Source organism: Lampris incognitus, chromosome 11 (genome assembly GCF_029633865.1).
Source record: "Lampris incognitus isolate fLamInc1 chromosome 11, fLamInc1.hap2, whole genome shotgun sequence".
Classification (NCBI taxonomy): Eukaryota; Metazoa; Chordata; class Actinopteri; order Lampriformes; family Lampridae; genus Lampris; species Lampris incognitus.
This window is the reverse complement of record NC_079221.1, coordinates 21,019,388-21,033,240: the sequence shown is the minus strand read 5'-3', so window position 1 is coordinate 21,033,240 and position 13,853 is coordinate 21,019,388. Positions and strand designations below refer to the sequence as shown.

The window sequence follows — 13,853 nt, the reverse complement described above, 5'->3', positions numbered from 1 at the left end:
TCTAGCATACTTAAAATAGGTTCGATAAAGTACCTACTACAGCTGTAGTATGGGTGTTCACACACAACAGACTCATGTTTAGCTGTACCTTCTGCATAGGATCACATAGATGCATTCACAAATATGTTTGAGAGTGCATCTAAAAATATATGCTGTTGTATGACATTTGTGTGCTTTTTTAGTTAACATTATAATCCTCGTTGGTGAAAATTCTGTCAAACTATATATACTTTTTTTTTCTTTTTTTTTTTGCACTCCCACCATTATTTTGTCCTTCAAATTCTGTCACTTGGTATTTGTCCATGTGGTTCCATTCATAGTAGGATTTCACAGAAACTCCATCAACAAAGTTGCAAGTAAGATGTGTTCCAACACCTTTAACATGCTCAAACTAATGAATCTGTTGATAAAAGTTTTTAAGTGTTTCTGATGTGTCAGGTTGCGCTTTCTGGGTTGTCTGTGAGTTAAAAACATGATTCAGACAAGCTAAATTTAGCTCTGTTGAACCAGTGCAAACGCATCTATTTTATAATGTCAATGGCGAGCATCCAATCAGGAAATTATGTAAATATTATGTAACATAAGCTACTCAGTTGAAAATGTGCAGTCAATACTAAGCCAACTTCCAATGACAAACTTAACACAGTGATCCTGTATTGTTCTAATCTCAACACATAACAGTTGGCCTTCGAATTACACAGTCTTTGTTGGTGTATAGCAATATCTATTTTCTCCGCTATAAGAGGAAGACAGACAGACAAAATGCCAGTTTATTTCAAATCAAATGAAATCAGTAATGTAAATCAGTAACGCAGCTGGATAGCTCTGTAGGTGAGAACACTGGCTTTCCCGGCAGAGATCAGGGGTTCAAATACCGGTTGGGATGGGTCTCCAGTAAGAGTCTGTGGCTTAGACTCCTAATGCTATACAAGCCAACTACTTCTCAGATGTACGTCGCTTAGGATAAAAGCGTCTGGTAAGTGAAATTGTAAAATTGCAAATTGTAGTAATGTTAAACTGCAAGTTCAAATAGAGCACATTCACACTGTAACCTCTTGGCCCTGCTTCCTGCAGTGGTCTACCCCCACTCACCCACCACTACCACCACCCACAAGCCACTTGTCTCTGTCAGTTACAAGAGGAATTCTAACAGGAGAAGCCGTTAAGCGCTAGCCGTCAAAGGCGCCTCTTCAACAATTTAAACATGTCTGAAGGGGTCATTATTTATCACATATACGCTGATGTGGCACTAAGTGTACACACACATTTACACAATTTACTGTTTACTCATAAGTAAAAGCACATGTTTATTGTGATTCCAGTTGTCTGTGTAAACTGTACGTAAAGCTGCTATAACCTTACTTTGACACTGAATAACTTACGATATTTGAAATGAGCAGCAAATAATTTGCAATGCCATAGACGTTATGAAAATATGGTGCTGGAAAATAAGATGCCCTGTGAGTTCTAAGCCCAAAGCCAAAAATTATATGCCCAAACTAAAATGGCCATCATCAGCTGTCAGCTGATGATTGCTTATAGCATGAAACTGACGTATATATATATATATATATATATCCATTATCTCAACCGCTTACCCTGCTCTCAGGGTCGCGGGGATGCTGGAGCCTATTCCAGCAGTCATTGGGTGGCAGGTGTGTATATATATATATATGGTCTTTCCAGAAAGTAAACCCTGTGTAGTTTGTTGATAAAGTGTAATATTTAACCTACATATACAAGTATCATTGACTAGCGTTGCAGAATCTAAAAAGACAGCCTAAGATCAATTATATCTTCAACTAAAACTGAAATCATTATTTAAATGAAAATAACTTAATTTGGCTTTGTTTCTTGAGCCTATGACACAGTGGAACTTTGCCATAAGTCTTACCAGTTGCCTCTTCAGATTTCATTATATAGAACCAAACAATGAGCATTTTAGATTGTTTTCACTATGGATATGAATATGCAGATTGACAAAATTCACATTTGAAGTCTCCAAATGGCCACTTTGTGCCAATGGGTCTTTTGGAGTGTGTACGACAACATATTTAGGAAATGAGAGCCGTTATCGATCATAAAAAATACATCATAGAGCAGTGGTTCTCAACTCCAACCCATGGGACCCCCGGTACTGCTAGTTTTTAAACCTGGCACAACAGGTGAAAATAAGGTGAACATAAGATGCCATAACAGGTGCCATAGTGGTAAAGCATGACACCAAAACTCACCTTGAACTTGGAGGTTTGCTTTAGAAAGTAACCCCTCTGCATCTGCTGTCACCCTGGCACTATCTGAAATCTGGCAGTTGTGGATACAGAGCGTGTGGCATAAGCCATTGCTTGAAATGGCAAACCGCTCATTGTTAACCACTCGCTTGCCATTCAGGCACCACACCAGCTGAGTGTCTACAGGTGAAAGCACACACTTGAACGTTGCATCCTCTCCTTCACGAACTGTGATATTATGAAGCTCCGCAATAAACTCAACAATACGGGGGGCTGTGGAAAGAAAAAAAAAGTCTAAATGAGTTGGATTCATGTCACGCAAAAATTTTACTTGGCAAAATCCAAAGATTCTTCTCTATAGCACTTATCTCCCTTGACAAGGTTCACAGTAGTGACAGATGCTTGTGACATGATCAGGTGCCTGATCCTGCTCATTATTCCAGAAAACTTGAAAGGCGCTTACTTTCTACTCTGATGGTGGCTGAGGTTTTATCATCTGTGGTTTCACAGGAGTATTCCCCAGCATCCTCATCCTGTAGTTGGCGGATGGTAAAGCTTCGCTCTTGACCTTGTGCCCTTATGGTGTGTCGACGGCTTGGGGATATATCCTGGCCATCTTTGAGCCACTGGACATCTCCTTTTGGCTTGTTGACCTCACATCGTAACGTTAGGTCGCTGCCCTTCAGTGCCACAACATTCTCCAGAGGTGTGAGAAATTTCACTTTCATTTCTGTCAGTAGAATAGTAAAAGACTATCTCAAAGAGGTATATACTCTAGCAGTTATTCAGTAATTATAACAAAATATATCAACGAGTGACGATGTACCTATAATGCTGAAATGTTTTATGCTGGTTTATTACCTTTGACAAACAAAGTAAAACGCATCTCATCTGTGTTTGCATCACAGACATATTCTCCAGTATCTGACAGCCATAGGGGATTTATGGTGAGTTTGTGGGTTATGCCCTCACTGGAGATGTGAATATTGTCTTCATTCAATAATTGGCCATCTTTCAGCCACCGGATGTTAGCTTTCTCTTGGCTTACCATGGCACAAAATGTAACGCTCTCATTCTCAAAAGCAGAGATGGTATTATTTGCTTGTTTATTCACAAACTTGACAGGTGGCTCTGAGAGAAGAGAGGTTTAAAAACAAGTCTATCTTAGAGACCCCTGGCCCACACATTAAAACTCATATTTTTTGAATCAAAAACATGAAAGCAACAATGGCAGTTGACCAAGTACCATGTTTAGAAACCATTTGGACCATACCTTGGACTTCAACAACTGTTGTCATTTTGTCATCAATGGCATCACAAATATACTCTCCTGAGTCTGAGGGTTGGAGTTCAGAGATGACAAGCTTCCTCATGATACCATGGCTGTCAATTTTGACGCGGGTGTCTGATTTCAGTAACTTGTCATTCCACAACCACTGAACAGCGGCATTTGGCCGAGACACCTCACATTCCAAGATGAGGTCATCTCCGGAGATTAGGATATGATGCTCTGGGTTGCCAGAATTTCCAATGATCTGTACAGCAGGCTCTGTATACACAAGATACACCACGACATAAGGGGTCTAGTGCAATAACTATCTATACACAAATGTTTTCTAAGAGTGCATAAAGGCCTTTACACTCCGGGGGCATGATGAATAAACGACATGAAAATACAAACTACTCGCCTGCGAATATTTCGCATCAAAACTATTCATACCGGCAGCGATACGAATTTGCAACCAAAACACAAATTTGCGGCAGAATTTGCCTGTTGTTTAAAACAAAACAAAACAAAACAAAACAATGTGAAAAAAAGAAACATTGCATGAAAGATGATAGGCTCACTTCACTATGAGACTGAGAAAAAAAAACTCTTTGAGATGAACCTAAATCCAAACCGCCTGTCCACTTGTTATGTGACTGTACCACTGTACACCGTCAAACTTTTGGTGCATGTGTAGAAACCACGTTTTTCTTTTTTTTAATTCAATGTTTTGTTTTTTTTCTGAGCAAGGAAGAGCCAGGTAAACTACAGTCACTTCCGGTGAGACCAGGGCATATTCTTGCACTCTCCAGGAACCTAGGGTCTCACTACTATTTCTCATCCCCAGAGGGGTCAAACAAAGTCTCTGAAGCAACTTGGAGGCCTCCTCTGCCTTTGTGGATGCACTGCCTGGGGGACTGGAGACAAGATAACAAGGACCAAGGACTCAGTCACCGGAGGAGGGACAGAGAAAGAGGAGGTGGGTGACTCAGTCACTGGCGGAAGGTTGCTGTCCTGTGAGTCCGGAGACCAGGACAGGGTTGCCGGGGGGAAAGATGAGAAGGCTTGGGACACAGTCTTTGAAGCCCCCTGCGTTGCCCCAGGGAAGATGGCAGGGGATTGAGCAGGCCTTGAGGGGGAAAGCTTGGGGGAGGTGGGGGTACCGGCATCCCTGATGCATGTGGGGAAGAGCCCCTCTGTAAGGGACCAGTCTTTCTCTATGAAGTGCCATTTTCCTCCCCTTGGATGGCAGCTGCACCCTGTAAACAACCTCCACCAACCTCTCCAGTACTCTGCAAGGGCCTGCCCACTGGCTGTTGAGCTTAGGGCACCAGGCTTTTTTTCCATGGAAGGTTGTAGACCCAGACCAGCTCTCCAACCAGAAAGTCTCTCCCTTGTGTCCTCACATCATAGCTCTGTTTTTGCCTCACACCGGCTTGCTGCTGCTGCTCCCAGGCAAAAATGTGGACTGACTTGAGGCGGTCCTTAAGCCCCCTGGCATACTCAGGACCTGGGGAAGGGTCTGGGGGATCTGGTGGCCAACCAAAAGCCAACTCTGCTCATTCCCCTCTCTTTAGCATGAGAGGGGCATGCAGGATGTGGTCTCCTGAACAGCAGAGCGACACGCCGTGAGCACCAAGGGTAGATGGTCACCCCAGTCCTGCTAGGGCTGTGAAGTGAAGATGGCCAGCTGCTGGCCCAAGGGGCGGTGGAATCTTTCCACCAAGCTGTCACTCTGGGGCCACAAGGGGGTGGTGCGGGTCTTGTGTATGGCCAGACGTTTGCACATGGAGGCAAACACTTGGGACTCAAAATTCCTCCCCTGGTCAATGTGTATGGTCTCCGGCACTCCAAAAACAGCTGAACATGCCCTCCACCAGGGCATCTATGATTGTCTCTGCCTCCTGGTCTGGGAGGGTGTATGCCTCTGGCCATTTTGTAAAACAGTCTATGGCGGAAAGAAAATAGCGGTTACCCTGACTGAGCGAGGTAGCGGACCCACTACATCCACCACTACTGTTTCCATTGGGGCCCCCATTGGAAACTGTTGGAGTTGGGTGTGGAAAAGACCAGGGGGACTCTTACGTGTTGTACAGGGTCACAGTGGTGACAAAAATCCTCCACATCCCTCCTGCACTGACCCCAGCAGAAACCCTGGCGGAGGTGACGGAGTGTCTTAGTAACTCCAAAATGCCCAGACCCTGCAGCTCCATGCATGGCCTTAAGCACCGCCTCCCGCAGGCTCTTGAGAACCACCACCTGCCACCTTTCCTTCCCATTGCTGGCTCCCTCCAAGCCCACTGCAGTACACCCTGACACAGTCGCAGAGCCCCAAACTTAGACCACAGCCCCTTGGTTGCTGGGGAGAACACTACTACATCTTCCCACAGAGTCCAATGCTTTACCCCCACCCACTGATGTACAGGCTGAAGGTCAGTGTCCTGCTCCTGCTGCTGTCTCCACTCTGTAATGTCCACTGTCTGCAGCTCCTGGCAGATGAACTCCTCCACATGGCACACTGCAGCACAACCCTCCTCCTCCTCTTTGCGCAGCTCTCTCTCATGGACCTCTCTGTGCTCACAGTAGCAGAACCCATCCGTGGTACACAGGCGGCATGAGAGGGCATCTCCACTGGTGTGACGTGCCCCAACCCTGTGAACGACATTGATCACTGAAAGCCTGGAGCGCCTCTAACCACCTGGCAACCTGCCCCTCTGGCTCCTTGAAGGTCATGAGCTGCTGAAGAGCAGAGTGGTCAGTCCTCACAGTAAAAGGCAGGCCACACAGGTAGCTCTTTAAGTGCCTGACTGACAGCACCACTGCCGAGAGCTTTTTGCAGGTGATGTAGTAGTGTTGAGTCTTGTTGAACACCTGGCTGAAGTACGCCACCACTTGCTCCCCCTCAGGCCTTACCTGAGAAAGCACACCTCCCACACCCATGCCACTAGTGTCTGTGTCCAGGATGAAGGGCAAGGTGGGGTTGGCTGGAGCGAGTACCAGCACCTCAATCAGGGCACATTGAAGGCTGCTGAATGCCCCCTGACATTGCTCAATCCACACAGTCTCTATCTTTCTGTAGCAGCCGAAACAGGGGTGCAGCAGCGCATGAGAAACCCTATCCAAACTTCCTGTTGTACAAGGCCAGGCCTAAGAAACTCTTCAGCTGTTTCTGATTGGTGGAGGTGGGCCAGTCTGCAACAGCCTACACCTTCTCCTCTATGGTGCTGATGCCCCCCCCCACCTTGTGCCCCAAAAAGGTTACCTCTCTACATAAAGTGGCACTCTTTTTTGGGAGGATTTTTTTACCCCTTTTTCGCCCCAATTGTATCTGGCCAATTACCCACTCTTCCAAGCTGTCCAGGGTGCTGCTCCATACCCTCTGTTGATCCGGGGAGGGCTGCAGACTACCACATGCTTCCTCCGATACATGTGGAGCCGCCAGCCGCTTCTTTTCACCTGACAGTGAGGAGTTTTGCAAGGGGGGTGCAGCAAGTGGAAGGATCACGCTATTCCCCCTAGTTCCCCCTCCCCCCTGAGCAAGTGCCCCAACCAGGACACATACCCACATCTGGCTTCCCACCCACAGACACGGCCAATTGTGTCTGTAGGGACACCTGATCAAGCCGGAGGTAACACGGGGATTTGAACTGGCGATCCCCGGGTTGTTAGGTAATGGAATAGACCACCGTGCTACCCGGATGCCCCATGAAGTGGAACTTCTTTGGGTGCAGCTTTAGGCCAGCTGTTCTGATCCTTTCCAGCACCAGCCACAGGGATCCCAGGGCAGGGCAGCCTCGAAGGAGCTGCCATGCACCAGTATGTCGTCAAGGTAAACCAGGCACTGCTGTTGGGGAATACCAGCCAGCAGCTTGTCCATCAAATTCGCAAAAGTGGCCGGGGCATTACAAAGTCCAAAGTTGAGGACCTTGAACAACCCCTGCCTGGTATGGAAGGCTGTCATGGGTCTTGTCTCTGGAGGCAGAGGTACCTGGTAATACCCACTGCGGAGGTCCAAAGAAGAGAACCAGCAGGACCCTGAGACGAGGTCCAGGGACTCACTGATGCGAGGCAGGGGGTATGAATCTTTCTTGGTAACCACATTGTGGTACCACATACCACATTTGGGTGACACAGTGGCCAAGTGGTTAGCGCTGTCACCTCACAGCAAGAAGGTCCTGGGTTCGAACCTCGGGGTTGTCCGACCTTGGGGGTCATCCCAGGTCATCCTCTGTGTGGAGTTTGCATGTTCTCCCCATGTCTGCGCTGGGTTTTCTCCAGGTGTTCTGGTTTTCCCCACCATCAAAAAGACATACATGTTAGGGTTAATACTCAGATCTGTGCCCCTGACTGAGGCAACGTGAAGACGAACCGGAGGTGGTCCCCAGCATGGACGGATTAATGCACGGGCCGATGGGGCCCCCAAGATTGGCGAAATTACGTCCTCTGAAATCCGCCCAATGATTACCCCTTCTATAAATAATCATTACAAGAGGTAATGTCGATTACCAGGGTTTATATAAGACATGATTTCACTAGAATTCTCAATCATGGTGGCAAAATATTTTTTTCCAATTGTATGCCAAAAATATTCCTGTATTATTTCAAATATGGATTCATTAGCACCAATGTACAATTAAATGTTATAGGCTACACATACAAACAAAAACAAAAATCATTAAAAAATTAAAATAAATTGCATCATGGGCCAATAGATTCAATAGACTTGAAGACTTTGAAAGATCTGCCACAAGCGTCAACGGTGTTTCTAAACAGTACCAGCATGAACTGCATCGCAAAAGGAAGCCGAGGGTGTTTTCTGATGACTCGAGCGAACCTGCAGCATCACTGGAAGGAAGCCAGAAGTTCAGTCAAAACTTTTAATGTTATCACTGATCGATTACTGACTTGTCTGGATCACTGACTGCAGGCCTATATGCAGGTGAACAATCTTTTTGGGGTGTTGTTCGAAAAGAACCCTGCTGATTTGAGTGACGCTCGCAAGCGAGCCATGGAATTGGCTGCTGCTTATCCAAATGACTTGGGAAAAGATTTGGCCGACGAACTTTTACAGTTCGTTTTTTTTTTTGTGAAAGATGAGCCTGGTCAACAATCTCCCACACAACTGCTGCAGATGTTGATCAAACATGGGCTCAACTCGGCCTTCCCAAACGTTTTTATTGCACTGAAACTGTTCCTGACTTTACCCGTCACGAATTGTGAAGGTGAACGTTCCTTTTCGCGATTAGCATGTATAAAAAACGAACTAAGATCAAAAGTGGGCCAAAAGAGGCTGAAAGCATTGTCAGTTATGGCTATCGAATCAGACCTATTGAGATCCATGGATTTTAACGATGTCGTCGAGGACTTTTCCAGGAGAAAGTCAAGGAGGAAGACTGCCTGAGACGAGGAGATAATGCTTAAAGCCTGGCAAGACCACGGGGGTTTCTTACTTAATGCTGTGTCTGCTGATTTGGCGTTTGGAGATGTAACTTAAAGGCCGGCTCAGGCAGGCTAGGTAACCACCTTCGCCGTGAGACGATAATTGGGTTGTCTATCGGTCCTATATCGTGTTATCTTGTGCGCTCATGTTTGCCGCAGTTACGGGCACTATTCGTTGCTGTTGTATCACGAAAAATCACTGTCACATCATGATTGGCTTGCTGATAACTTTTTTATTTACTTTATTATTCACCAGTTTTCCAATATTGATACCAACGCGTGTATTCCGATTCTTTTCGGTGCTTGTATAAATTGTTGGCACATGTGAGGTGTGTAAAATGCTTTTTATAATCTTGTAACCTTACTGGTTATGCTAAGCTAATTAATTCCTACTCAATATGGGCGCAGCCATATTTAATGTTTATGTCAGTAGCCTATACTGTAGTTTGTTACACGGCTTTGTTGAATACTCGATTCTGATTGGTCAATTACGACATTCAGCGGTGTGTTATTTCTTGATAGACACCGCTGCTTGGTATAACAGACCGTTGCTATGCGTAGGACGTAGAAATCTAATGTAATCTGGATGAATGGAAGCAATAGCCTACAATAATTTTTAAATCAGTAAAAACATTTTTTGTTATAGTTTGTGGCAAATTATTGATTTATGGTGACAACAACAATAACAATAATAATAATGTAACGTTTTGTAGGTCCTTTAATAATATCACGTGCGTTGCGTTGTTTCCGGTGATTACTGTAAGTCACATGACTAATCAAAACTGCTTGGTGAAATTGCATTCAGACTCTCTGGTGTTGTTATAGGGGGGCCTCGTGAATTATTGTGCCCCGGGCCCCAGATTGGTTTAATCCGTCCCAGGTCCCCAGACGCTGCATCGCAGCTGCCCACTGCTCCTAGCTACACAGCTAGGATGGGTTAAACGCAGAGCAGAATGTCCCCATGGGGATTAATAAAGTATCTCAAAATAATAAAAAATAAATAAATAAAAGTCATCCACCAGCCTGTAGTCTGAGCAGAGCTGCCAGACGCCTTTCTTCTCATGACTGCTGCTGCCCAGGAGCTGTTGGAAGGCTCGATGATGTTTGCCTGTAGCATGGTCAACACAACTTCATCACAAGCCTGCTGCCGAGGCATAGGGAGGCGACTCTTGATAGGCCGTGCGTTACGGGTGCAACAATTAATCGACGTAGTCGACAAAAATCGATGACTAAATGAGTTGCCAACGAATTTAATTGTCGACAATTCGTCGGTTACGTCATCGCGCATGTATTTCACGCTGTGGAACTGAACTAAACATCGCTTCACCTGAGCTGGTTATGGAAGTAGCTAAGGAGTGAGGCATCCATACATCCATGGAGGCGTCGCACTTTCTTCCCAACTCGCTGAGAGTTGCACACGCGCAAAAGCGACTGGGAGCGGAAGCGACAGGACAGGTAAACAGAACAGCAAAATGGCGTCTGGGAGTCTGGGAGCATTTCACCCTCAACTTGGCAAAGAAAAGGATTACCTACAAGATTTGTAAGGTGGACCATGCTTATCATGGTAGCACCTCAGTAATGCACGAACATGCGAAGAAGAGGCACATCGGACATCTGGACGATGCGGATGCGCCTCGGTAAGATAGTTAGCTTGTCAGCTAGGTAGCTGTGTATAGACGGAGTTGTCTCGGCTTTTAACATTAACATAAAGCCAATACAACTCCGTCTATACCTGCGTGCAGGATTCTAAGAGTTTAAAAGAGTGATGTTACCCTTTTTCCATGACAAATGTCTTTTTTAATCAAATGTATGCAGTCCGACTCCGAAGAAGAGTGAAGATACCATGGATGGCTTTATGCAAAAGAAGGAGACGTGTACACGGCAGCAAGCGATAGCCTTCACCGAGTCAATACTAAACATGATGGTCAGTGACATGAGCTATTGTTTTGTGCGATTCATTATCTGACTTGTCGATTAATCGTTTCAGTAATCGATGGCTGGTCGGCTGTCAAAATAGTAGTTAGTTGCAGCACTACCGTGCGTCCCTAGTATCGATCTCGTGCTGTACAAGGTGAGTCCACCCCATCTCCTCCTCAGTCATGGCAAAACTACCTTGGAACTCCAGTAGGAGCTGCCCAACTGCTCCTGCTGCTGGGAGTCTAGGCTGCCACAGTTCTTCCTCCATACCTCCCTTACTGCAGACAGCACCCTCTCCTCCCCCGTCTGGGGCCTCAGGGGCTGGGCTGGAGCTGAATGGCTCATGCTGGGGGTGATGGAGAGGGGCTCGTGCTGGGTGGATGTTACAGGAGAATGAGACAAGGAGGGGGGTTGCTGAAAACAGTCTCCACTGCACAAGTGGTTGGTGTGAAAAATCTGACAAGAGGATGGATAGATGGATGCATTTATTCACGGCTTGGTAGGGATGTCACCGGAGGCCATAGTGACAGCAGGCTCCCCTTTGAAGCTCACTGTGCCTCCTAGGTCGGCTGGCAGCCTGTAGCCCTAAAAAAAAATCCAAACCCAGGATACACAAGTCCTGCACCGCAATTATCCACACCAGGTGACGCACTGACCTACCTCCCTACAGTCATAGTCAACATGCCTTTGCCTTTCAGAGGTGCTAGCTCACCCGTGATCATGTGGAGTTGCACAGTGGTGGGCTCAAACTGAGCCCAGCCCAGCACCACATCTGGCCTCACCAAGGTCACGGTTGACCCTGTGTCCACTAGAGCAGAGCAGGACACCCCCTCCACTGTGACGGGGACATAACAAGAGTCCCCAACAGAGATACGCCTCACCGCAATGACAGCCTCCAGACCTGTGTTACCATCTGCTTCTGGGTAGAGTGGAGCCTGGCTCCCCAGGCTGTGCTGTTGGGCCCCTCCTGTCGATGGTGCGGCTTGAGAAAATAGGATTGAAGTTGGGGTTGGGGCCAGGGTCCGCATATCCCCCTCAATGTGGACCCCTAGCTGTTTCCCTGAGCCCTTTGTAACTTGGGGCACTCCCTGACCAAATGCCGTGGCTGACCACACCTCCAGTAGACCCCTGGAGCGGCCTGTGTTCTGTCTGTAGCGATACAGCCCTAATCAGTTCAGTCACTTCAGCCACCCATGCTGGCCTCTCTCCCTCCGAGGAGCACTCTACAGCAGCCCTCACAGCAGGTGGGCTTCCCTTGTGACAGTTCGCAGCAGCCACACCCCACACACACTCTCCCTCTCCACAGCCATCTCCGAGGCCGCCTGCAAAGTCTGTGGATGCTGCAGCTAAAGCTGGACACCTAAGTCAGTGGGGAAGAGGGCTCTGATGAACTGGTCCTGCTCCAACTCACTTCGTACCTCCGGGGGCATATGTGCATATGCCTGCCACGTCAGGCTCTCTATGTCGTTGGCGAACACCCGCAGTGGCTCCCCAGATTTTCAGCATCGATTACTCAGTTCATTATGCAGAAGCTCAGGTTGTAAACACTGTCCAAACCGCCTCTGCAGGGCCCCCACTAAAGACCCATAACTCTCGGAGCTAAGCAGCAGCAGACAGGACAGAGTATCGTCTGCGAGGCACAAAGCCAGTTGTAATGTTTTAGTCTCCATCGACCACCCATCTCCCAAGGCTAAAATGTCAAATTGTCTGCCCTATCGGAGTGGAGGTTTTCACTGCTGTGATGGCTTCTGAGTGATGGGCACCGCCATGTTTGTTTTCGTCCTGAGCCTCAACCTGTGTCCCACAAGTAGAAGAAGAAACGACGCAAAATGCCGGCGAGGGAGTCTTGCCCTTGTCGGCAGCCATCCTCACTGCAGACTCCCTCAGGCGATTCCTCGCCTCACGTGAAGCTCTCCTGAGCTCCCTGGCCATGTCCTCCAACCACCCGCTGCTCCTTCCTCCTCTCTATCTCTCCTCTATCCTTCACTCCTGTCCCGCCATAGCAATCCATGACAAGTAGCTAGCTAACCAGCCAACTCACTGACACTAAATGCTAGGCTAGCTAACCAGCGGGTATTGTATGACATTGCCCGTGAAAACTAACATCAATCAATAACATCAATTCTTAATTCACAGTGTACAAATATAACTTGTACACCAATGTTCTTCCTCCGTATTTGTCCATAAAACTAGACTAACATGTACAAGTGAGACTATTAAGTGAAAACATTTAATTATCTATCTCTGGAATTCAGTGTACATTTTCCTGTCACAAAACCCAACAACCGCTCAAATGGACTACAAACCAGAAAATTTATTTCCAAGTGCGTCACATCCTGCATTGTCCACATTCGGCACAACAAAATTTCATCTGGGCAGCACCTGCATTCGCAGATGTGTGACCATCGCTTAATATTCACGTTCTGTGTGAAAGTACTCATAACAAAAACAACAGATCGAAAAAATATATTGAGGTGCAAAATTAATCTCAGTTAAAAAAATTTTTTTTTAAAAAACGCCACCGGTGCATAAAGGCCTGAAGAACTATTTAAGAAATCAAACTGGTGTTTTCTAATTTTCTCTATTTTGGATTTGTTTATTGGTATGAGTGAAACCTGCATAAGAACAATGCAGACCTGTCATATGTGACATTACCAGTGACGACATTACCAGTCGCCCGTGGTGTGGGAGACATGGGTTCGCGTCCCGGCTGTGGTGGTTCCCGACTGCCCGAGATCATAAGGCCATTGGAAGCGCATGCGCCCAGAGGCATGAGGGAGCTGGTATGCTGAAGTGTGACGACGCGCTTCCCGAAGGAGGGGGTAGTGTATCGTGCACGGATAACTAGACTCGCTAGCACTTGGCTAATGGGTCAGATCCTTTAATCGATTGGTTAACGTAGTCGCCTGTGGCGCGGGAGACCGGAGTTCGCGTCCTGGCTGCGACGGTTCCCAGGCTGCCCCCCGAATTCACTACAATATCTTAATATAAAGGTAGCA

At 46.9% G+C, this 13,853-nt stretch overlaps 1 protein-coding gene across 1 annotated transcript in view; it reads right to left on the bottom strand.

Moving 5' to 3' along the window:
• obsl1b (obscurin like cytoskeletal adaptor 1b) overlaps positions 1-13,853 on the bottom strand; it is a 51,275-nt gene that overhangs the window by 15,985 nt on the left and 21,437 nt on the right. The window contains exons 12-13 of the mRNA XM_056288868.1: positions 3,505-3,780; positions 2,235-2,504 (exon numbers count right to left, since the gene is read on the bottom strand). Coding sequence (XP_056144843.1) covers positions 2,235-2,504; positions 3,505-3,780 — 546 coding nt within the window. The remainder of the gene's footprint in view (positions 1-2,234; positions 2,505-3,504; positions 3,781-13,853) is intronic.